This window comes from Sylvia atricapilla, chromosome 13 (genome assembly GCF_009819655.1).
Source record: "Sylvia atricapilla isolate bSylAtr1 chromosome 13, bSylAtr1.pri, whole genome shotgun sequence".
NCBI classification, from domain to species: domain Eukaryota; kingdom Metazoa; phylum Chordata; class Aves; order Passeriformes; family Sylviidae; genus Sylvia; species Sylvia atricapilla.
This window is the reverse complement of record NC_089152.1, coordinates 7,618,358-7,642,246: the sequence shown is the minus strand read 5'-3', so window position 1 is coordinate 7,642,246 and position 23,889 is coordinate 7,618,358. Positions and strand designations below refer to the sequence as shown.

At 49.9% G+C, this 23,889-nt stretch overlaps 2 protein-coding genes across 2 annotated transcripts; one reads left to right on the top strand and one right to left on the bottom strand.

Annotated features, from left to right (window-relative positions):
* Positions 1 to 525: 525 nt before the first annotated feature.
* Positions 526 to 4,250, bottom strand: MRPS11 (mitochondrial ribosomal protein S11). The gene is made up of 6 exons (XM_066328300.1): positions 4,125 to 4,250; positions 3,855 to 3,965; positions 3,529 to 3,618; positions 2,723 to 2,852; positions 1,310 to 1,375; positions 526 to 881 (listed from the first exon to the last, which is right to left on the bottom strand). The coding sequence occupies exons 1-6, from the start codon at positions 4,157 to 4,159 to the stop codon at positions 774 to 776; spliced, it is 540 nt and encodes a 179-aa protein (XP_066184397.1). The 5' UTR covers positions 4,160 to 4,250; the 3' UTR covers positions 526 to 773.
* On the top strand, positions 4,222 to 6,702 carry MRPL46 (mitochondrial ribosomal protein L46). Its single transcript, XM_066328299.1, has 4 exons — positions 4,222 to 4,431; positions 4,777 to 4,969; positions 5,491 to 5,664; positions 6,261 to 6,702. The coding sequence occupies exons 1-4, from the start codon at positions 4,237 to 4,239 to the stop codon at positions 6,509 to 6,511; spliced, it is 813 nt and encodes a 270-aa protein (XP_066184396.1). The 5' UTR covers positions 4,222 to 4,236; the 3' UTR covers positions 6,512 to 6,702.
* Positions 6,703 to 23,889: the final 17,187 nt, after the last annotated feature.

The following is a 23,889-nucleotide window of genomic DNA, read 5'->3' as shown; positions in this document are numbered from 1 at the left end:
GCCTACTAACCCCTGCTTGCTTTCCCCAGGACCCCAGAAAATCCAGTTTGTGGTGCACTAGGCAGGGCCAAAGAGACTGCAAGCATCAAACCTGGCAAGATCCCAGCAGCCCCTTTAGAAAGAGTGGTGCTTTCCTTTGCCAAGAGCAGTGGTAGGTCAGTACAGCTTGGGTGAAACAAAGTACTGCAACAGATCTTTGCCAGGAACAGATCAAGGCTGGTGCTCTGTGAACAGGTGCCTCTCATAGGGCACACGTAGCTCTGTGAGCCAGGGGAAGGAAAGAGTTACCTCATGCCTTGTTTCCCAATGTGAGCAGTGAGACAAAGAGGGAAGGAAGACGACCTGCCCCTTTGCAGTTGTTTACTACAAATGACTACAAGGAGATCAAGATCTCAGGCTCTCCTTCTGCTTGACAAGGGCACTAATGGCATGGAGGGCTAGACAAGAGCCATGTATGGTGGTAAGAGGAAGAGAGCAGTCAAAAGGCAGTAATAAGCCAAAATACCTCTGGGAGCACAGCAGGAATGGCTGTCAAAAGACCAACATTTTAATCAACGAACTCTGTAGACAAGAGGCTTCCTACTAAGGGAATACACGGATTCCTGCTTTCACCAGCAGCTTCTACCTCCTGCATTTTTAACGCTCAGCATGGTCTCTCCAAGCTTCCCAGTATTTCAGTATTTCCAGGGAGGGTGGCCTTCCAGCATCTGTCACAGAAGCAACATTCAACTCAGTCCCTGATATTGGAAGCTGTGTGTCCCCTGCCCTGCTCCTCAGACCCTCCTGACTTTCCGTGGGCGGCAGCCGTTGTGGGGGACCGGGCTGTTGTCGGTGATGGAGATGACCTCCAGGCCTCCCATCGTCAGCCCCCTGATGGCAGCCTGCAACCAGACAGCAAGGACAGTCATCAACACACAGAACAGCAGAGAAGGGGGAAAGCTCAGGGCTAAACAGTTTCGTCCTCCATCTGAAAATCAACTTGTTCCAATGCTTCTCACTTTGTAATTCTTAAAAATAAGTAACTCATATCAGAAAACCCAGTTTAAACTTATCTGCTCTAGTCCTTTCTTGAGCATTCCCACTGATTTTATTTTAGCCGTAAGAAGTCCCAAATACACCTTTTATTCTACCTCCAAAATGGTATTACTCTCTAATTCTAATGACTCTAAAAATTCGTTAGTGGGCACTTGGGTGAGGAATCCTTTATATCAGCTTCAGAAAAACCAAGTTAATTGAGATCAGCCTGAGTTCATAAAACATCTGTGATAGCTGAGAAAATGAAGTATGGAAAAGAAACTCCAACACCTACTTTGCGTCCTGGTCCCAGTCCTTTCACTATGACTCGCACGTGTAGTACACCCTTCGCACGTGCTTTCTGTGGAAAGAACAGCTGGTTAGTGTTCTCTTTGACATAACTCTGGCTCCCCTGGTGTCTTTCATTTTCATAATAGTATTTAAATAAAAATAAAAACTTAGGCAGTAATGGATATGGAAGATATATATGGGGATTATTGCAGAGACACTAAGAGCAAAGGAGGCTGGGGTATGGCCATGGCAGTTCAAGAGAACTTCTGTGCTAGACTGTCAGCTCTGCACACAGAGAAAACTCTGAAATCAAACCACCTCTGACCTAAAGCCAGGGCAGAAAAGGACATATCCATGGATACATGACTGAAGTGGCAAGGGACTAACAAGGACTAACTCTAAGCTGTTTCCCTTTCTCTAATGTGGCGACTTCTCCCCTGTGAGCAGTAGATTCTTTCTGGAGGGTAAATGAGAAGAGCAGGCAAGCTTTAGATTTGCTGTGCAGGAGTCCACACCTCCAGTGCAAAAATTCTAGGGGCTTGCAAATTGGAAATGAAGAACTGCAGTACAGCACAGCCCTGCTGCCACCACGTGGAGGGAGCTCCTCTGGATCTCTTTCTCATTGTGTTCTGGTGCAATTAACGCACTAACTACTTCAACAGTGACAGAATAAATCTGTCCAAGCACAGCTATGCAGCTATTACGAGGCTCCAACGAGCACAGATTAATAGTGAAGATGTTCTTATATCCCTCTGAGTCAACCACAGTAAGCTGTTGGCCAGCGTGGCACCAAACTCCTCTGGCATGAAAGGCTGGAGTGAGTTCCATCTGATTTAGGATAAAGATTTTCAGTTTAACCTTGCCTCATTCTGCTGTAATGAGGACTGTGACACAGCCGGCCTCATCTCCTCCACCTGGACACCCAGATGGTTTTTTTTCAGAAAGAGTTACAATAAGCCATATGAAGCTAGAAACTACAGGTGCAAGAACATCACTTTCTCTGGTTGGAGCTCAGTTCTGTGGCAGAGAGCAGACATAAAACATCCAGACAATAACTACAGCTACTTCTCAGTCCCCTTCGGTGCAAAACTTGAACTGCTGCTGATTCATGGGCTACATTCCCCAAATGACTGAGATGTTCACTTAGGAAAACAGGAGGCTATGTAGGCCGGTGCTAGGAAAGGACAGGCTCCAAGTTACAACCACACATTTCCAATCACAACCTGCACAGCTCAGCTCACGCTCAGGGCATTTCTAACAGCTCTTTCAAACACACCTTGTCTGTGTGCAAATGTAACTTGGGACGCTGCTCCAGCACCACAGAACAGCTCTGGAGTGCTGCTGGTGAGGCAGGCCTGTGCCCAGGTGCGGGGCAGGCGGGCAGGGCTCCCCTCGGGAGGAGGAATCACGGACTCACCACGGCGGCTGCCACGGCGGCGGCCTGTGCCGCGACCGCAGTGCCCCTCTTGGCGTTCTGGAAGCCCTCGGTGCCACAGGACGTGCGGGAGAACGGCTGGTTGTCAAAGCCCACCACCTGGATGTGGGTGCTGCGGGTGGACAGGGGTGAAGGGAAGAACCAAGCTTCATTCTCCAGTTTCTTACCTTACTGGCATAACTGACTGTTGTGTCTCGCTTTCAAAGCATCCCACTGTAGAGACCACACAGCAGTGACCTTCTGGTCCCCTTACAGACCCAGGCAGGACCTTTCTGGAGAAGGTGTGCTTTATCTAAGTACACCTCAGACCCTACTTGGCCGTTTCAGACCCATCTCTCACTGTATTTTATCTCTTGTATTAAAAAAAAACCCCACAAACCACTTCTAGAACTTGAAAGAGCCTTAAGCAGCAACATATCACAGAAGGAATCACTGCTGAAACACAACTGTCTGTCATGGAGAATATAATAATTTTTTCAACACCTGTACAGAAATAGTGCTAGAGCAGTGGGCTGGAAGTAATGTGGTGTTAAAACTACCAGCATCTGATTATTCGTATCAGAATGTAATCAAAATGTATAAAAACAATCTCATTGCTTTTAAGACACTCCAAGGAGTTATGCTCTCTGAACACTGAGGTTTAAATCAGTATCATCTTTCCAGCCATGAACACCACTCCCCTGGCTGTTTTTCTCTGAGCCTTTAGATCAAAATGATGTCAGGCCAAACCCCGGGTTCTAAGCTTTTATTTCACTCAAGAGCAGGAATGGAGCAGCTCAGTTGCTTACTTGTTATATGTTGCTTTGATGTGAGCTATCGGGACCTCTTCATAAACCTTGCCATCCCATCTCATGGAGTTCCTCTGCAGGATTGGAGGGCTGAGGAGCAAAACAAGAGTTATCAGACCTCCGTCTTTAAATATCGCAAAGTTTCATTTCATATCGGGAAATAAAGAAAGAAGGGATCAAGCCTCCGAAAAACACAAGCTGCGTTTCTGATTGAGTAAATTGGCTCCCTCCCCTTCCTCGGCTGAAAACCCACCGAAAGCGATAAAACCTCGCAGCAAGCGGCAGATGGCAGCGCCCTCCCGGCGCGGCCTGGCCCCGGCTCTCACCTCTGCTCGGTCGCGCTCTGCTTCTCCGTCTCCTTGGCAGCCGCCCCCGCCACGTCCTGCAGCCTCGGGGGGCCGGTGCGGAGCCCGCGGCACAGGGCGATGGCGCGGCCCCTGAGGGAGACAACCGCCGGTGAGCGCCGGGGGCGTGTGGGCATCGGGTCTAGCCATAGAGAGAAGCCCCCATCGGCCACCCCGCAGCGAAGGGGACCCTCCCCGCCGTCCCCTCGCTGTCCCCCGCTCCCCACAGCCCGTCCCGCCCTCTCCGCTCACCCCCAGCCCAGCACGCGTTGCCCGGCGACCGCCATGGCCGCGCTGATGGCGGCGGCTCCGACCCGCGGCGGGGAGCGGCGGCCGCGGAGCACGACGGGAGCGAGGAGGGGACATGGCGGGGCATTGTGGGGCGCGCGTCATGGCGGCGCCCCTGCGGCGGCGGGCGGCCGGCGGCGCTCGCTGGGTTTGTGGCGCTGCCGCGCAGCGCCCGTGGAAGCTTTTTGGGGCGATGTGCTTGTTGAGGCTTCCCCGAATCACGCAGCCTCTGGAAAAGATGGAGGAAGAGATGGCGGCGCTCATGGAGCAGGTAGAGCCGGGGGGATGTGTGTGTCTGCCTGCGGGTGTTGATGGCGAAATGGCGTCCTCAGGCATGAGGGGAGAGGAACATCAGGGGCTGGGGCCTTGCACACGCCGTCTGTGATGTTGCTCCCCGGGTGCTCTGCGATTTGCACATCCCGTGGGCGTTGGTGGTGTTCCCATGGCCTTTCTCCGTGGTGTTGGGGGCCCTGTCACACGCTCCTGCTGCAAGCAGGGAAGCCCTGCTCAACCTCAGGAAATTCCCGTTGCCTTACGTTTGCCGAATTGGAAGTAATTCTGCTTGCTAATACCTATAGTGCTGGTGGCTTAAAAATTCTTTATGTTGCTTTTCTAGATAGAGTTGGAGAAGAGCCACTATTCAGATCATGAAATCCGTAAGCTGGGGGAGGAGGAGCAGCTCAGGAAGATGAAGGAAAGCTCGTATGATGAGGATGAAGCACTTGGCAAGACAGTCATCATGGCTCAAGACCTGGAGGAGAAGTGGGAACAGAAGTTTCTGCAGTTCAAAGCTGCCCCACGGATAACAGGTACAGCCTGGAGTTCATGGTGGATGAGTACACCTGGATTGTTTGCCAGAATGCAATTCAGTAGAAGGAAGGCATTTTTGGGTCTCTTTTCTGTTTGTTTTAAAGAGAGTCTTGACTCTGTGGCAGCACATGTACAACTAACTGTCTGACAGGGAAATCAGTGTTCCTATGCTGCAGAAATCTGTTTGCTCACCAGGGCAAAATGATGAGAATAGATGTTTCCAGACAAGATAAATGTTTGGTCATTTACTTCCCAAGCTCTGCTTAGTGCTCTTGTTGATTTTTGTGAAGGTGGAGATCCAGATTGCTTCTTACAGAGTCCTTCTGGAAAGGAGAACAGCAGCTCAATCCTGCAATGACTTGCAGAGTGACTGAGAGCATTCCTGTCTAGATTTTTGTCTTATTCCATGTATGCACATTTGTGTATGTTGCTGGGTGTGAGGCACAGAGGGCTGATAATCAAGGGGATCAGAGCATGCTGCCAGGAGACTTTGTTTCCAGCACGTGTTGGGTTTTGGCAGATGCTGATAAAAACAACGATCGAACGTCGTTGAACAGGAAGCTGGACAGCAACCTGATGCTTCTGGTGAAACAGAAAATTGGCAACCAGGAGCTGTGGCTCCTGCCTCAAGTGGAGTGGCAGCCTGGAGAGACACTAAGGAGCACAGCTGAACGAGCCATGGCTACGTTTTTGGGTGTGTAGCTTACCCTCCCTCTTGCTTGTCCCAGTGGTTTTCTTCCAGTGCCCTGTCTGAGGGATATTTTCCACCTGCTGTAGTGAAATCTTCTCCCATCTGCTGGGAAAAGGCATGTCATGGCAGAGGGCTGGCACAGTGTGAGTTGGTATCTCTGGCTGCCAGCAGCAGCAATGCAATGTCTGGGCCATCATGGTCTGATTTTGGGCTATCACCAGACATGCCTTAGTGTTTGGGATTGCTTTGGGCTTCTCTTTCTTTCTTGTTGCCCTGCAGTAGCTTCTGTGGCAGATGGGAGATGATGGCAAACACGTGTCCTTGCTTTTCACTTTAGATTGGCAAAGCTGGATACCCTCTCCTTCCCATTCTCCCTCTCCCACTCTGAGAGGACTCTCTAGTCTCCAAATGAGCTGTTTTTTCATGAGAAAAAACCCATTTTTTTCACAGTGAAAAAAATCTGCCAAAGAGGGAACAGTCAGTCTGAATCACATACAAGGAATGGCTTATGCTGTGTTTTTGTTATGCAGGGAGCAGTTATTGTTGCTCTGTGTTCTTACGTTTTACTGTCTTTCTCTTGCATTGCTGGCTTCTTGCAGGAGATCACATTCAAGCCAAAGTCCTGGGGAATGCACCATATGGGATTTACAAGTATAAATTCCCCAGGGCCATCAGAACTGAGAATAACGTGGGAGCCAAAGTCTTCTTCTTCAAAGCCTTTCTCCAAAGCAGTGATTTGTCCCAGGCAGAGCTGAAGGCAGATCACCTGTGGGTCACAAAGAAGGAGCTGGGAGATTACCTGAAATTGGAATACCTGAAAAAAGTCAATCGATTCCTCCTGGACTTGTAAGCAATGGCCTGTGCTCCAGCAGATGGGGAAGATGTGGGATGTGGCTCCAGGGAAGAGCACAGCTGCTGCTTTGCATGGTCTTTGTGTATGAGATGTTCACTTGGGCTCTGGAGGATAATTTGCCTTTGCCTTATTTCCCAGTTCTCTTCACTGGCCCTGTACTGAATAAATATTAAAATCTATACTCGGAAGTGAAGCTTTCCTGAGGGAGTTCTTTGCTCTTGCTGAATTCTCCTCCTCCACCTCTTCTGGAAATTCATGTTGTGATCCTTACCTCTCCCAAGAGTGTGGTTCCCTGGGGCTGTGGTACCCAGAAGGTTTGCTTCTCTCTCCAGACTCCTGTCACAGACTCAACCTCAAAGGGTTTCTCCTTGCTGTAACTAATGCTTATTGCTGTACCTGCTCTCTGATAAGAGCAGCACTGGAGGGTTGTCTGTGTGTCCAGGTGGGAACACCAGCCAGGACAAGGTGGGTTTCTGGGCAGATGTAAGCAGGGATATTCACAGCTTATTAACTTTTAGGCTTAGCTGCCTCTGCCCTGGAGTCTGTGATGCACAGTGACCATGTAGGATACGGATCCATGAGGAATAGGCAGCTGCCTTCCCATCACACTGCCTCCCTGTGAACCTCAGGTTACAGCAGTAGACACTGAAGGAGGATAACAGCAACAGCAGCTGCTCTCTGGGCTGGGAGGGTCACTTTTCCTGGGAGGAGAAGGTGCTTTAGCACTGCTGCCTCGTGGGAGCAGCCTCAAAGGTGTCTCTAGGGAGTTGTTGGCTCCCATTCCCACTGCATCAGGTCAGCACTGCTAACCAGCAGAGCTGGGTCTGCCTCCAGTAGCCTGACCCTATTAGCCCAATTTCTTTATTAGAAGATCTGTCCTGGGCTTACATGGTGCTGTCTTGGCCTTCTGGGGCTGGTTCTGTTGTTGGAGGTGTGTTGTGGTTGTAAATGTTGCTGTTCAGTAGTCAGGAGTGCTGCTGGACCTCTCAGGGAATGAGCTTCCCCCAGCAGCAGGGAGAGAGGGAGGAAATAACTGTTGTTAATCATCCGGAGAGAGTTCGGCCTCCAGAGGTGGAACTGGAGATTGCTGTATGTATTTTATCAATCCTTTGGGAGCTGTTGAGCTCCAGGCCTCCAATTAAAGTTATCCTTAATCACTCTGCAAGCCATTGGGGTGGAGGGTAGCACAGCAACCTTCTATTTTCTAATGCTGGACAGTTTGGGAGCTGCAGGTTTGCCATAAATTACCAACAAAACTTGGTTCCTGGAAGCATCCTCACAGGTCTAGTGAGGAGGCTGAGTCTGCAGCAGACAGCAGTGGCAAAGAGGAAATAAAAGTGGATCAGGATATGATCCTGAAAGACTGCAGATTTTTGCTTGCTCTCTGAGGTCAGCACTGATGAAGGGAGGCCTATTGCCTTCTCCAGGGCTGGAAGCTCCTGCAGCAGGGGGAGGTGAGTCCTTCCCCTTGGGCTGTGCCCCTCCTGTGGGCAGGCATGGGTGCAGTCAGTCCAGGTTTTCTCTGCCATTCTTGTTTCAAGCTGTCACTGGCTCCAGAAGATGCAGCAGAGCCCTTGTGGCCACTGGCTTAAAGCATGCCCTTAGCTAAAGTCTGCCCTGTTTCCCACACCAAGGCAGGTTTTGTACTGCTGGGACAAAACTTTCAAAGCATAGAAAGTGCTGTTTAATCTGTGCTTGCTCCCAAAGGACAGAGCACAAATGAAAGAAAAGGCTGTACTCAAACCTTGCTGATCTTCAGACCCAGGTAGTTCCTATTTCTGGATTACTCAAGCTGCAAGTCGTTGGGCATTGTCTGTGCAGAGAGATGTGTGGCACCTTCAGCAGTGGAAAGGTCAGAATCAACAGCGCCTTAATTTTTTAATATTTTTTCCTTGTCTTCAGACCTTCTTACACACCTCCTGTGTGGTTTCTTTTCTTCCCCAGCCTTGGGGAGAGGGAAGGCAGGAGGATCCTAGAGGATGGTTTGAGTCTTCTCCTTTCCTGTACTCCCAAACTCCTGCAGTAGGTCACTGAGGCTGTTCTTTTCCTTTGGGAATTTGGTGGCTGCAGGCTGTCTCTCCGTGTGAACCTATTCCCATACTCAGAGCTGCAGAAGTCTGAACAGGCTGGTGGGATATGTTTTGATGGTAACTGCTGAAAGGGCAGCACAAAGCCTGAGAGCTTTTTCTGAGAGAGCAGAAGAAACCTGTGGAGTGGTGGCTGTGTGAGAGCTGCTGCAGCCAGGTGTTCCTTCTGCAGTCCAGCACAAAGAGCAGGGGGAGCATTTTACTTTTATTAAACATGAAACACAAAACTTCCCTTGAAAACATGATGGAGAGCCACCAGAGTGTTTGTTGGGTGTTGAGGGAGGCTGGAGCTTGTTTGCACCCAGACCCTGAAGGGTTTTTCTCACCTTGACAAAGGCCCCCTCACATGAGATCTCTGCCAGAACCTGAGGCTGCAGCAAGTGCCTGGGAAAAAAAAAAAAATTTGTTGTGGCTCTTCAGTGCATGACACTGTGAGATGAGTTGAAGAGCTCTCCTGTGAAGTGTGCACTGGAGAGAGGAGTTTTGGAAAGGACCCATAACTCCTCACCTTGAAAGCAACAATGTGAGGCTTATCTGAGCAGTCCAAGGTAAGATTTGTGCTGCTGTTATTTGTTCCTGACTGTACACTGGAGATGAGGCTCCAGAGGCATTCTGCTCCTCAAAGCCATTTTTGGTATAGGATGCTTCCATTCTTGAGATACACAAAAACCTCATCCTTTCCCTCTCCAAGGGAGCAGGAAGCATCTCAAGATATCCTGACCCTGGTGTGATGTAGTCCAGCAGATTTTGCTAAAAGTCTCTAGTAGCAGACACAAATGGAAGGAGCAGCTGCATTCCAAAGCACTGGCATCTAAGCCATTGCTTAAGCCAGCATGTTAGAGCTGAAGGTTTTCTTTGTGGCAAGTTGATACTAGCACTCCCCTCCAATGGAGGAGAAAGAACAAGTCTTAATAAAAACACTTGTCAGCTTCACAGATGCAGTTTTCCTTTACTTCTACAAAATTGTTCCCTAGCTGATATCCCTCCTTCTCTGTGTAAGTTTTGGGGGTTGATGCTCTCTAAGCAGATTTTTTATATGCTTTGTGATAACAGTGTGAACTGTTCAGAACCTCACACTTTCGCACATAATGGGAAGCTGCTGTCTGTTGCTCCTCCTGGCTGGCCCCAAGCAATGAAAGGCTTCAAAATTGGGAGATAAATACATACAGAGCTAGGAGAGACCTTTGGAGCCACAGGCTATACCTCTTCCTGCTCTCTGAAAACCTGTAGGAGGAAAGATGCTATTCTCCCAAATACAGCCATGAGCAGGGAGAGCTGCTGGGGTGCAGGTGGCATCCTGGGGCATCCCTGACTGCTGGGGCAGGGGGTGAGCTGGCTCAGGGAGGATGGGAACTGTGCTGTCCCAGCTGGTGCAGCCTTTGGGCTCACTCCCTGTCCTGGAGGATGAAGCATTTCCAGCAGCATCAGTCTGTTTGTCTTCATGTTCAAGCTCCTATTTTTGTGTTGGAAGGGATCTGTCTCCTTGGAAGGAATTTTTCTGCAGGTGCTGCCTTTTCCTGCTGGGCTCTGCTGCCTGCAGGGGATGCAGCATGGGCTGCTCTGCTCAGGACAGCCCAGAGACCCAGCACAAAATTGTGTGGGAAATCTGCTTCAGGTCACCAGTGACACGAGTGGACTAGATCCCATCCTTTTGTTTTTGAGGACACCTTTTCCCTCCCTTTTCTTGTGAAACCCCTGTGGGTTTCCCTGTGTGTTGGAAAAACACAGAGTGGTGGGCAGTCAGGAGGCAAGGCTTGAGTGAATCTCTGCAAAAGTGAGAATGGATGTAAAAGAGGGGGTGCTGCTGAGAAACTTGTACTTAGGGTCAAATTTCCCCAGAAGCTCTGTTGATACTACCCAGTCTTGACATCAGTGCCTCAAAAAGAAAAGCCAGGAATTTTTGAGGTGAGTGTGAAATGCTGACAGCAGGAACCCCCTTCAGGTAGTTCCAGCTACAGCTTTGCTGTCAAGGCTACTTTCCCCTAACAGATCTTGTGGGGTATAAAATCCTTTGTCAGGACTTCATAGGCAGTGCTTGAAGACCCAGGGGCATTTTTCAATTGAATTATGAAGGGTCTTTCAGCAATATTAAAATGAAGCTTCAAAACCGAGGCACAGCAATGAAGCCTTTATGGAGGGAAAGCAAGGCTTTAGGACTCACCATCACAGCCCACGCCAGGAGCAGGACTGCATGCTGCCAGCAACTGGCTCTTCACCTGGCTGCTGAACATCCAATTTCATAATTAACTGATGCGGAAGTTGAGGAAAAGATTTTTCAGTTAACAGTTCGAAGTTCAAGCTCAACTCTGTTGGAGCTTAAGGTGAGAGCTGATGTTGAAGGCAGATCATCTTCTGAGGGGCTGCTCTTCCTCTCAGGCACGTGGGCAGAGGGAGACTGGGGACATCATGCCATGAGGCATGGGCCAGCGCTGCTGCTGCCTGCCTGCTTTCTGCTCTCTCTCATCTATCAAAGTAATTATACCCACTACATTTCTCCTTTCAGGTTTTACCCTCCCAAATGTTATTTCTTAGCATTAAACCTGTGGGGTGAGTGAATTATTGGGGGGAAAAAACTAGATATAATCCAGATTTAATGGGCACATGGAAAAAACACACTGGGTTTGGAGGGTGGCTCAGCCAGCATTCTGCTTCTGCAGGCAAATAGAAACTTATCTTGATGTGTATATATATCTAGTTTCGTGATCTGTGAGCTCTTAATAATTGGTTTGGTGACCTGCCGGCAGTGTTCTCTCTCTGTAGAGCTTTCCCCAGTCCCCAGTTAATATAATGGGTCACAAATCCCATTTGCTTTTGAATTCTGAGTAATCCTTTTGTTAATGTCGCCTATTGCTTTTCTGGACGCATTGGAGGAAACCGGAGCCGTGTGCTAATCAGTAAATCAGGGTCTGCGTGTCCGGAAGGCGCTGCCCCGCCCCGCCTGCCCTTTGCAAATGCCCGCTGCAGCCCAATTGTGTCACACCCAAAGCGCCCCTCTGCAGAACAGCAATTGCTTCCCAAGCTGTGCTACTACCAGCTGGTACAGACTGCAAATGTTGGGTGAGCTTGAGGAAAGTGGGATCTGATGGAGAGCGGGTAGCCAAGTCATGAGGGGTTTGGAGAGGAGGGAAATCGGGTGTTCAGGGTGTCTGTTCCCAGCAGTGTGGAGGGGCAGTGAGTTCCCCATTTCAGGGGCTGGGACAGGTGGGGACCCACTTTTCATCCTCTGCTCCACCAGCACTCACAGCTCAACGTCCAGTCTTGCCCCTCCTTAGGGAGTGTGGTAGCAGACAGTGCCTTCCACTGGAATGCTGGAGGCTCCTGGGCTAGCAGGGGCAGCAGGCAGTGAGCGAGATGGGCATGACCTGTCCCAGATCTTTCTGCATTTCATATCCCTTCATTTTCTCTGCCTGCAAACAGGATTATGGTGCACTGTACCCGTTCTGTCTGTTCTCTCCTGCCCTTGTGGGTAGGTAGTTATCTGAGCCCTTTCAGAGGAACAAGAAGCTGCCAGACACCCCCTAAGGTGATAACAGGTACATCCCTGTTGAAGGAAGGAAGGGAGAGCATCAGCTCCCGAGACTGCCTGAAGGCTAAGTTAAAATTACCAGCTACAAGGGGTTGGTAGGGATTGTGCTCCTGCTGCAGTGGTTGCCCATGGATTGAACTGGGTGGGAAACTTCAGAGGTGTGTCCAAACACCAGAATATTCCAAGTCACAAAGTCGATGTTACCTATTACTTTTGTTTGTTTCCTGATTTTCTCTGAGTTTTCAGTCTTCTGCACAGCTGATAAGCCTCACCCTTCACCCTTTCCCTCATGCTTCCATTTCCCTCCCCTATTTTTAGTCTGTCTGTGGCACTCTTCGCACAATGCCTGTGTGCAGTACTGTGATCAGAGCTGCTGACGACGATGACATGACCTTGAAGGCAGCAGCTTGCAGCAAGTCAAGCTGTGTTGTATTTACTTAGCTTCTTGTAGCTGGGCATCGTGTCACAGCCCAGGCAGGCACACAGCATTGCCTCTCCTCACTCCCATGCTGTTTTCCCTGATAGGTCCCACCAGGATTTGGGCTATTTGACTCCAAAGCCATTCCCTGGCTCTGGCCCAGAGTGAGGAGCATGGCAGGGAATTATCAGTGCTGGGAGCTTGATGCTCAAATGTCGCTGGCTCTAATCTAAGATCCAAAATCCCCCGAGGATGGAGGTGGATGCTGCTTGCTGCCTGTGAAACAGCTCAGTGCTAGGCACTAGATGGCAGGCAGTGACTGGGAAATCCTTTCAGTGGAGTTTTATTTCCCTTTCCCCTTAAAAGAACCTCCTGCTCTAGCTCTCGCATGCTGCAGCGTGGGAACCTGGAGCATGGAATAAAGATCAACAATTTTTAACTGCAGCGTTCAAGCTTGTACCTCGCATGTTGAAGGATCCCAGTGATTGGCAGATGGTTGTCTTTGCTCCACTGAGGCTTGACAAGTAGCAGGAGTCCAAGGAGCTCCTAGAGGAGGGAAAAGAGGCAGGGAACAGGCAGGCAGCATCTGAGGATAGAGGGTGGATGGAGGGCAGGTGCTGAGGTCTGCCTAGGGCACTGTGCAGGGGTTAGGGAGGGATAGGGGTGCATCCATATGGAATAGGGGTTGAGGCAAAAAATGATTGTGTGTGTTTGACACAGAAAAGGAGAAGTCAAGAAATCCCTAAGGATGAATTTCCTATAAGCCTACTTGTGCAGCAGTTGCTTTGGAGAGGGCAGTGTTGAGGTTTCAGCCACATGCTGTCCCTCACCTTGTGAGGGGGAGGGTGGTCACCAGACTCTCTCTGTGGGGCTTAGTCTCTAGGAAGGGCCTGATCCTCTCTCTAGATTGGCATAGCATGCCTTTGATTTACCTTGGTTGGGCTTTGGGGATTATCCCCAAAAGTACACATAAAAGTGGACTCACCTAGAAGAATATATGTATACCCTCCTCTACCCCAGTGATGCAGCAGCATGTGCTCCCATGCGCTATTAGGAGGTGGGAGTGGCAAAATTCCTTCTTTATTGACCAGAGGTCCATTCATCATGTCCTTGGACCCTGCTGTGTGCTGCTCTCACCTCTATGAAGCTCAGGACAAGACAGCACCCATGGTGCTGGCTGCCTGGCTGTCCTGTTCACAGGCACCAGCGCAGAGCCACAGTGCCTGTGCCACACTCTGGGTGTTGTAGGTCCTCTGTAAGCACCTTCCAACAAAAAGGGGATTATCTTTAGCTTGTTAGAGTCCTTGCAGGGAGGGAGAATAAGGCTCTTTGCTCTGAGACGTTCTCTTCCCTGGGATTACAAGATAATGCATATGAAACGACATTAGCTCAGCCAGGTTTATGGATTATTTGAAAATCAAATTCTTTTAATCTCATCCACCATCTGGCACCAGCGTAACAGCCAGCAGCCAGCTCGCTGCCGCTTCCACCCCAACTGTGTCGGAGTGACTGAAGTATCACAGCCAGTGAGGGGACACCAGCATCCCTGGCTGTCACCCTGCATCCCTGGCACCAGCACCCAGGCCTGCCTTGCCCTGATTTCTTCCCAAGGCAGCGTGGAGGTAACGTGTCTCTGAGGGACTGGAGGCCGTCCTTGGCACGCACTGGGAGTGAACAGACGGATGAGGAACATTTCACTGCTTGTGCCTGTGTGACCATGAGACTCAAAGCCAGAGGGGTTCCCTGGCCTTGGATAAAGGTTAAGATCAGAGCAGGGGAACTGCCAGCCTCACTGACGTGATTCGCAGTGATCTCCTGGCTTGGCAGGGAGGGAGGAGGGTGCAGGATGCTCATGCAGAATTATTTCCGGGGAGGTTGTGTTTCCCTGTGAATATTACCTGGGAGCTGCCAGGGTGCATCTGTGCTCAGTGGTGGGACTGGAGGCTCCAGTAGCACTTATGCTGTTTTCCAGGGGCAGTACAAGCAGGAATGCTGTCCCTGAGGGGCAGGGCAGGGTGGGACAGCCCCAGAGAGGTGCAGCATGGAGCACTTGTGAGGAGGTATCACCATGGACAGCACCACAAAGCCCAACCTGGCTCCTTCTCCCTTGCTCTGAGGTCAAGGAAGAGATGGGCCTGCAGGGTGGTGAGGGATCCATATGGGAAGCTGGAGCTACCAGGACTGGGGATATGTGAGTGAGTGAGTGAGTGAGTGAGTGGTGTGTGTTGGGCACTACTGTCCCCACTCCAACCCCAAGCCAGCTGGCCTGCAGAGCTGCTTGGTTCTCTTGTTTTTGGTTTCTGTGCTGAGCCTCAATACAACCATTCATCTTCTCCTGTCTCGTCCAGAACACTTCTGCACCTACTACCAAGGAGCGCTCTAATCTCAGTACCCATTTAACATGAATAAAAAGCCTTCTGGGACAATAGGTCACGGTTATACAATTTAGCTCAAGTAGAGAAAAGGCCTTTATGGCTGTGAATACATGAATACTTAAAATATATATATAACATTGGTTAACATCAGGACTTGTAAGGATAATATATATATATATATATATGTATAGCAGTGGGCTAACAGTCTGTGCCTTGACTTCCTCCACAGAAAGCTGTGGCTGTTCTGCCTGTCAGCTCTGGCCCAGTGGCTCTTCATGGCTGGAGTCACAATTTGCCCTGCTGCCCATTTTTTTTCAGGGCTTTTGGTTTGGAGAGCAGTTGTTAGAGGCAGAAGGAAACCAGGGAGGGAGTTCTGTGATTGCTGCTCAGTGGGGATCAGGATGGGAAAGGTGAGAATACAGCACCTCTGTCCACAGGTAAAAATGTACACAGAACCAGAATGGTACTGCTGTGACATGCACCAGTTTGCTCCTATGATTTGTGTGCAGGGGTGTGCCCTGAAGACAGTTGCATGCAAATGAAAAAAAAAAAAAAAAAAAAAAAGAAAAACAAGCAGAAGAAAAATTAATAGCTTTAAATAAAAGAAAGTGTCATTTCTATAGGTAATTAATTACTAATTATACAATCTCAGCATTGTCTGTGTCATTACGATTACTTGGTTTTTCAATACACTGTAGCTTTAATTGAATAAATCCTTAGATTCTTCTTTTTTCTCCTCCTTTATAACACAAAGTAATTTTTTTTTATTAGTGCCAAAGAATAAATTAATTGCATAATTAGTGACTGTTACTTTGTCACTCCTGGAAAGGTTATTTCCAGGTGGTTTGTATGAAGGGGCTGGAGGATGGTTGTGAAATGTTGTTTGATACCAAGACTCCCAGGAGGCAGCTGTCTGTGACTGAGGTGCTGGTGGAGGTGAGGATTTGCCAGTGCTGGGCACAAATGGCAAGAAGGGGATGCTAGGGCTGGATGGAGGAAGCTGTCAAGCACTGCTGGTTATCCCCTTGCTTATTTGCATGTCTGTGAATAAATATATTCCATTTTGGTGCAGAAATGCCCTCTAGAAGGCATCCTCAGACCCTCCAGAAATGAGGTGAATGGCAGTGAAGCTGTGGCTGCTTCTCCTGGTACAGGTGAAGGAAAAACCCCAGGGGCTGTGAGCTGGTGGGGATGGCATGTCACCCCCTGCCCCTCCACGGGCAGGGGACACTACAGGTTTGAGGCAGGAAGAGGAGAATTTAGCATGCAGCTAGTGATAGGGTCTTAATAGATCTGCACTTATTATTTGGAAAAGAAAATCAGGATTACAGGCTTATGAAGGATTTGCAAGCATGAATGCGTATTTCTGCATATACTGCTCCTTTTGTAAACCCATTGTGCCATTAGGCTGATATAGAGTTATACCATTACCAGCATGACATCAGTGTATCAGATAGTCTTGATTAGAAGACCCAGCAGCTGTACAAAGGAAAACAGGGCATTCCTACAAGCCTGCTGATCCTCTCCTGTTTGTACCTCGTGGTTTGCCTCAAAACAATGTGTATTTTCAGACAGCAACAACACCACCAGTGGGACAGACACCCTGTGAGCACAGGCCCACCTCCTGGGCCTGTCAAAGTGGCCACATTGAGGCTTTTAGTGTTTCAGCTGCCCTGTCCTGTGCGTTTTAAAGTAGCAGCAGGAAAGCGGATGCATGAGGATCCTCAAGTGTCTGCACTCAGCTGGAAGGGTGGAGAGAGATCTTGGATTGCTCAGAAGAGGCTGGGTCACTCATGGATGTACATGCAGGGGTCTTTCAGCATGGCTGAAACTGCATTTCTGGTTTTAGCTGAAATACAGAAGATCCTCATAAAGGTGGCCTGTCTGCTGGCTTCAAGTACTGCATGTCCTCAAGGACAGTAGTTGTCAGGTCTTACCTCTGGGAGCCCCAGAGGTGTATGAACTACCTGAAGGTGGAAAGAATTTTGTTTAAATGTGCAAAGTTTCAAGAGCCTGCTTGTATTTCATAGCCTGCAAGTCTTGACCCCACATGACTGTCAATGTGTGGATAACCTTAGCAAACCCAAGCCCTTGGCGGTAAGCTTCCCTAGAGGTGGCCTTGTAAGCAGAGTTGTGCTGAGCAGGAAACCTGGATGGAGGAGCAGGGAATTGAGTGGCTATGAGATTTCAGAGCCTCTCTATGTATGAGTACAAGTTTTGATTTTTACTGAATATTTTCCCCTGTAGTTTAAACCATTGTTGTTTTTTTTTTCCAGGGAAACATAATAAGACCCCATGTGTTTCTAACTAAATGGCAGCTTGTGCTTAGTAAACAACCCAGGGTCCAGTTTGGATGAGATCCCTGCATTGATGTTTCTGGAAATCAAATTACAATTGAACTAAGGCAGCTTGTTCCTGGAGCTGCCCAGAGCTGTTTGTTTATTGGGCCAAAGGGAGTGAAGAGCCCCTGGAGCATCCAGGTCTGCAGGAAGCTCTGTGGGACAGCAGGATGTCCCTGTTCTGCTCTGATGTGGTCCTTTCCCTGCTGTTAGTCAGCTGTCACAGCGTCCCAGGAATGATCCCACTGCTGGGGACAGCCAGCTCCATCCAAGGGCTCCCCTTAGCACTCCTGCCTCTCCCTTTGAGGGTGATCTCAGCAAGAAAATTTGACTTTTCTTACCTCTGTGGTCCACAAAATGCATCCACCTAGAGGCATCCCACCTCTGCACTGGGATGGAGAGCATCCCTTCAGAGTGAGTAACCTGCTGCTGCCAGATGGTCCCTTGGGCAGCCACTTCCATTTTGCCTCCTCTTCTTGCTGCAGGTTCCCTCCCCTCTCATTCACTGATCTCCTGCAAGACCACTTTGCTGACACTTTAGGCTTGAAGTGGGACCAGCTTCCTATTTGTCCTGTCAGGGTCCTGGTGCCTTTAGACCTCAGATCACTTTTGAGTGTGAGATTCCAAAATATTTTTAAATACTTGAAAAACAGTGTCCATTTTCTTCTCTCCATTGGAGTGTATGTCTGTGAGGGTTTTGTTATTTTTTCCTTGAACTTGTTTAAAGTTTCTTTTGGCCATAATTTCTTCTTGTGATGTAAGTGTTCCGACAAACTTGACCCTATGCTGCAAAGCAGTTCTGCATGAATGCTCCAAGTAGGTCAAGCAATCTTCCTCTCTGCTTCTTTCCCCTGAAGTAAAAAATGACCCTACAACCACAAACCCAGTGTGTAGAACCCGGTGCACACCAGAGACCCTACAATAACAAACCAGTGTGCACACAGCCTGCTGTTGATACAGTTTCAGAGGTCCTGATGCTCCTGCTGATGTGTCCTTTCTGAGGGCATCAGCGTCAGCAGCCCTGTTAGCTGTGAAACGAGGAGGGTGACTCATGGACTGCACCAACACAGTGTCAGTACCTCGATGGGCCGTCAGGTTTCTAACCTGCGTCAGCAAAATAAGGGGTGAAGAATGGAAATGAGAATGACACCTGAACCTGAATCAGAGGGGCAGGGAGCAAGTGAGATGGAAAGTGCATCTCCCTCTGAGCCTGTGTCCCCACACCTCAGCAGGAACAAGCTGCAGGGAGACCCAGCTGCACAGACTGTGAGGTGTGAACTGCTGTTGTTATTGATAGATGCTGGAAACATTGACTCTGGATATGTTCTCCAATGGGTTCCAACTTTCTTACCATGCTGAGAGCCTTGGAGCATCTTCCTCACCTCACTCTGCAGAGGCTTTTGAAGGGCTGATTATTGTGGGTTTGCACCTCTGTCCTCCTGGTTTTGCCATGAATATTTTGTCTGCTGGTGCAGCAAACCCTCCTTAGATCAAAACCGCAAAGGGAAGCAGATGAGAAGTGTTTAACATCCTGAAGCTGTGCAAGCAGCTGAGAAGGCTGGTCAAAGCCAAATTAAGATGCTGTGAACCTCGTTGCAATGATTAATGGCTCTTTTTATATGAAGATGTTCAGAAACTGACATTTACTGAAGAAATGAGAGCAAGGTCTTTAGAATAAACTAGGAAGAGTTGTCTCGCCTTTTTTTTTTTTTTTTTTTTTTTTAAGAGGTGTTTCAGGCAATACAAGCAATTAAGCATTCCTAGGTGTTTCTCCCTGCTTGCAGTCTGTAACAGAAGAAAAAAAACATGGAGAGACAAATATCTTGGTTTGGATCATGGGACAGCCAGACTAGAGCATGCCCTGCAGCTCAGGTGGCTTTCAGGAAGTGCTGAATGGAGGTGAGGAACCAGCCCCTCCTCACCTCAGGGTACTGCCCTCTGTGCCCTTGACAGCTCTCTGAGCTTCCCACAGCTGCAGGGACAGGAGATGCTGAGATGGCAAGAGACAATCTCAGTGACCATCCCCAGCAGTCTGGCAGCAGCTCCCAGTCCAGCCCACCCTCACCAGCAAGCAGAGCAGTCAGCAGCAGCATCCTCAGACTCATCTCTGTACCTGCATTCTTTGAGCCTTCCCCCATCACCACCCAAAGCATGGAAAGCAGCCTGGAAAGCTGGGGGGTCATATCTCCCTAGATGCTCTCAACAGTGCTGTCCCAAGAGCAAATCTGTTATCACAAGTCAGTAATGAATTGGAGCTGGGCTGTAATGATTTCTAAAAACATTTTCTAAGGCTGGCTGTCGATGCCACAGCTCAAAAAGGATTTCACTGTTCCTAGAGCAGAATCCAAGAGAGCACTCTGCATCTGTTTACCATGCAGAAGAGTCAAAAATGGCTCTCCTCCCTCCTGGGTCCCTGCAGCTTCTCTGGCAGAATTAAAAGGCGCATGTGGAGCTTCAGTGCTGGGGTTAAGAAGAGTGGGGACAGAAAAGAAGAATCCTCTGTTTCATCCCACCTGCTCTGTGATGGTGACTTGCCCTGAACAGTCTCAGGAAAATCCTGTGTAAATGGAACATAAATGTTTTATGAATTCAGCCCTGGTGGAGTAAATTAAAGGGTCATTAATGGCCTCATTAAAGAGCTTTGCACTTTGTTCTGAATTATGAAAGCTATCATGCAATGTTAAACTAAATGGAGTTTTCAGTGAGATTTTAAAATTCTTTAACTAGTTCCCTCTCCCCCTCTGTCTCTCTCTATTATTTGCTTCCCCCTTATTTTTGGTCTCTGAGAAATGTCTTTCGAGGGAGCTGCCTGTAGTGCTACAAACTAGATTTCAATTATAAATCTTCTTATGCTCCACTAATTGCCCAGAATTTTTCTCGAGAGCTGCCTGAGGTTAATGCTGATGAAGAAAGGGCCCTTTTGTCTTTTCTTGAAATGGTGCCTCCCTCCCCCACCTCTGACGAGACATCAAGCAGGGAATTACCTATAATGACACCCAAATTGGATGCAGAAAGCTGCCATGGGGGAACAAAGGCAAATTTGCTGTGGCTTTGCATTGGATACTTGGGGAAAAATCCTTTGGATCCTCCAGTATCTCCCAATGTGGCTCTTGGTGGACCCCAGGAGCCTTCCCTGTCTCTGACTCCATCAGCAGCTCAGCACTGGCCCTTGCCCTTGGCAGGATATCAGCTGGTGCTCAGTGGGGTCAAGAGAGTGTAAGAGCTCAGTCTCAACAAGATCCAGCAGAAACCAGGACTGTGAGGACATTCCTGAGAGCTGTAACTGCTGTAGGATCCTGGCTGCCACCACAGGGCCCTTGTCCCCTGCCCCAGGTTTGGGGATGGGGAGCACTGAAGTCTCTTCTGCAGCATGGCAGTGACTCCAGGGAAAGATCCATTTTATGCCTTTGTAAATATTGCTGTGGATAAACAATTGCCAGGTTGTTTTGGATCAGGCAGGAGTTTGCTGAGACCATTGCTGGCCAAAGGATCTGGGTGCTGGGTGGCCAGGTCCTGCCTCCGCAGCTGGGACAGGGGCACAGGAGATAAGGGCAGCGTCACCAGGTGTACAAGCCCAGTGCATTTGGAGAGAGACTTCGTGTGCAGGAGCCAGCATCTTCATTGCTGTTGGGTTTCAGTGTGTGGGAATAAAAGAACCGTCCTCTGGTCACCTTCCTGCCTTTCCCCAGGAAAGGGGAAATCCCAGGGGGATGCTGGGAACCCCACACCTCACTGCAGAGAAGAGAAGACCCCCAGGTCTGGGGGCAGCAGCCGCTTGCTTAAGATCCAGCTGCACTGCTAACATGGGCAAAAATTGTTCAGCAAAACAAAACCCATGGATTTCCACAACTATTCCCCCTGCACACAGCTATTTCACCACCAAGAGAAGATCCTCAAGCCTGGCCTGGAAATTCTTGTGATGCTGGAGGCAGAGCTGGGTCTCCCTGCAGGACATGGCTGGTCACAGTTGGGGCACTTTCATCTCCCCACCCTACCTCTAAGGCTTGTTTGGACTTACTGACTTAGCTTGCCCTCTGCAAGTTCTTCACACAGCTACACAGCAAATTAAACCCCTTATTAACTAATTAAGCTGTTTGTCCAACCAGGCAGGAAAGAGAGGAGGTTGTTACTATTTCTATTTTTAAATACCTGTGAGAGGCACATGTGCCTGAGTGGAGGCTCAGCCCAGGTAAGACACCAGGGGTGGACAGGGCCAGCTTAGAGGCCCTGCTGCAGCCACCAAGTCCCTTTGCTGGCTTAGCTGTTTAGTTTGCCACACCTGGGACAGATTTTGTGAGTGAAGATGGCAGGCTCTGGGCGATGCAGGCTGTGGTGGGAGCAGCAAGGAGCATCCAGGAGGATGCTGAGCTCCATCAGTGTGCGACTCCAGCAGGGAGGACACGAGCCCAGGGGACCCCAGTGCCTCTGCCAGCTGAGCAGTGGGTTTTAGCCCCCACACACGTGTCTCTGGAGGCTCAGACCCTCAAGCAGAGAGCTGGCATCCCACACTTCCCCGTGTGGATTTGTTCGAGCCACATTTCCCCAGTGCCCAGCTCCCCAGAGCCCCCATCATCCTCACTGTCTCCTGAGACCACTCACACTTTTTGTTTTGGGGGGGTGGCCTCCTTAGAGATCGAGAGTCACCCCAGAGCAGCCACTGATGGACAGTCCAGCTCTGGGACATCCCAGAGGCTCTCCTGTCCATCAGCCTTCCCAGTGGGAGTCACAGCCAAGGGCTTTGCTGCCACACCAGGCTTCACATTACTGAGGCTTGCTGGATGCTCTTCAGGAGCACCCTGGTTGGCTCCTGGCAGCCTGACTGCAGTGCTTCATTGCCCAGAGACTCCATCTGCCTCGTGGCTCCTTCCCTCCGAGGTGGGGACGCCGTGGCTGCTTCTGCTGCCTATCATGAGGGAAAGGACGGGAATGCTGCAAGAGCTCTGCTCAGAAATGCTGCTGCTTGCTGGCAAGCTCTGGCCTCCTTCCCTGCACTGGGATGTGTGGTACTGGGACAGGAAGATGCCTAAGGGCTGGGGCCAGATGAAAACCACTGCAGATGAAGCCACTGATGTTAGGGATTTTTGGGCCTGGCGTGGGGGTCAGGAACCACTGGTGCTTCATATCCAGCTTGATGTGGGCTCAAGCTCAAACAATGGTGTTTGCCGTAAGCTGAGAGCAGGTACTGAGCATGTCCTGGGGGAGCTGGGCAGAGTATTAACAACAACAACAACAACAACAACAACAACAACAACAACAACAACAACAACAACAACAACAACAACAACAACAACAACAACAACTCAAAACCACCACCACCAAAATGCTCATGGGTGGGGGGTACTGGCAGCAGTTGGGTTGGTGGGGAGCTTGATCTGTCACCATTCTGCTTTTTTACTTCATGTAGCTTGTATTTTCTTCCCTCTGAGGGCTTTGTTTGCTTGCTTGTTTGATTTTATTTTCCCCTTGATGCCTCCCTGCAGGGTGTGCTCCAGGGGTGTGGAGAGGCTGACCTGCTCCCTGGCTGATGTGGAGGTTTCCTTGCTGGAGGCTGCTTTGGATGCCTCCAGCCTGTCACATCCCTGCCAGCTGCAAACTTTCCTTCGGTGCTGTTTGCTGCTGAGGGGGATCTCTGAGTGTCACTGACCTCAGGAGAGGGGCTGGTGCTCTGGTGAGGGATGGAGACCATTGCACAGGGTGATTTAGAAAAGCTGACAGACAGCAGTGGCAGCACTATAAACCATGTTTATGCTGATAGAATTAGCGGAGCCACGGCCGTGCTGGAGCCCTGCAGCTGCAATGAGCATCAGAAGGGGCAAAGCCCTGCAGCAGCTGCCCTCAGCTGAGGAGGGGGCTGCAGGCACTGAATGCCCAGTGATTTGTAAAGTGGGGCTGCAGTGGGGCAGTAGAGCTTTTGAGGAAGGTGGGAGGATGATGAGATGGGCGCTGTTTCGTGCCTTTGCCTGCTGGTGTCTGTGGACATGGGCTCTTCATGGCCCCATTCCCAACACCTGCTGTGGGGCTGTGGGGACAGACTCCTCTGCAGCCCAGTGCCACCAACCATCTCTGGGGACACGGGGATTGTCAGGGGCTCGAGGCTGTGACACTTGCGGGGAGGCACCTGGTGGAGGGTTTGGGGTGGGTGCCGTGGTGTGAGTGCCTGAAGAGTGTGCTGTGGCTTCAGGGATGCTGCAATGACCCACAACCTGCCAAGTGCCAGGGACAGCAGGATCCTATGTGTTTGCCATGACAACTTCCCACAGGTGCCATGAAAGAGAGATGCCATGGGTGAAGCAGCAGTACTGGGATGGGAAATATAGAAATGCCATAGCTGGTGGGCAAATCCAGGGGTTAATGCCACATATGCTGCCCTTTTCCCTGCCACTGTCCTGCAGGGCTGCTGGTGGTGCAGCATGGCCCTGCTGCGAGCAGGGAGGTGGGCAGGATGTGCCTGGGATGCAGAGAGCATCCCGTGCCATTCCTGGCCTGCACAAATGGAAGATGGAAAGGCAAAGGGAGCTTGACAGTTCCTCAGGCAGGAAGGTTGCTGCAGACACAGCTGAGGAGCTGCAGAAATGCTTTGCACTGTTTCCAGCAAAGTGACTGATGGGGGCTAGGGAAGAGGGAAGGATA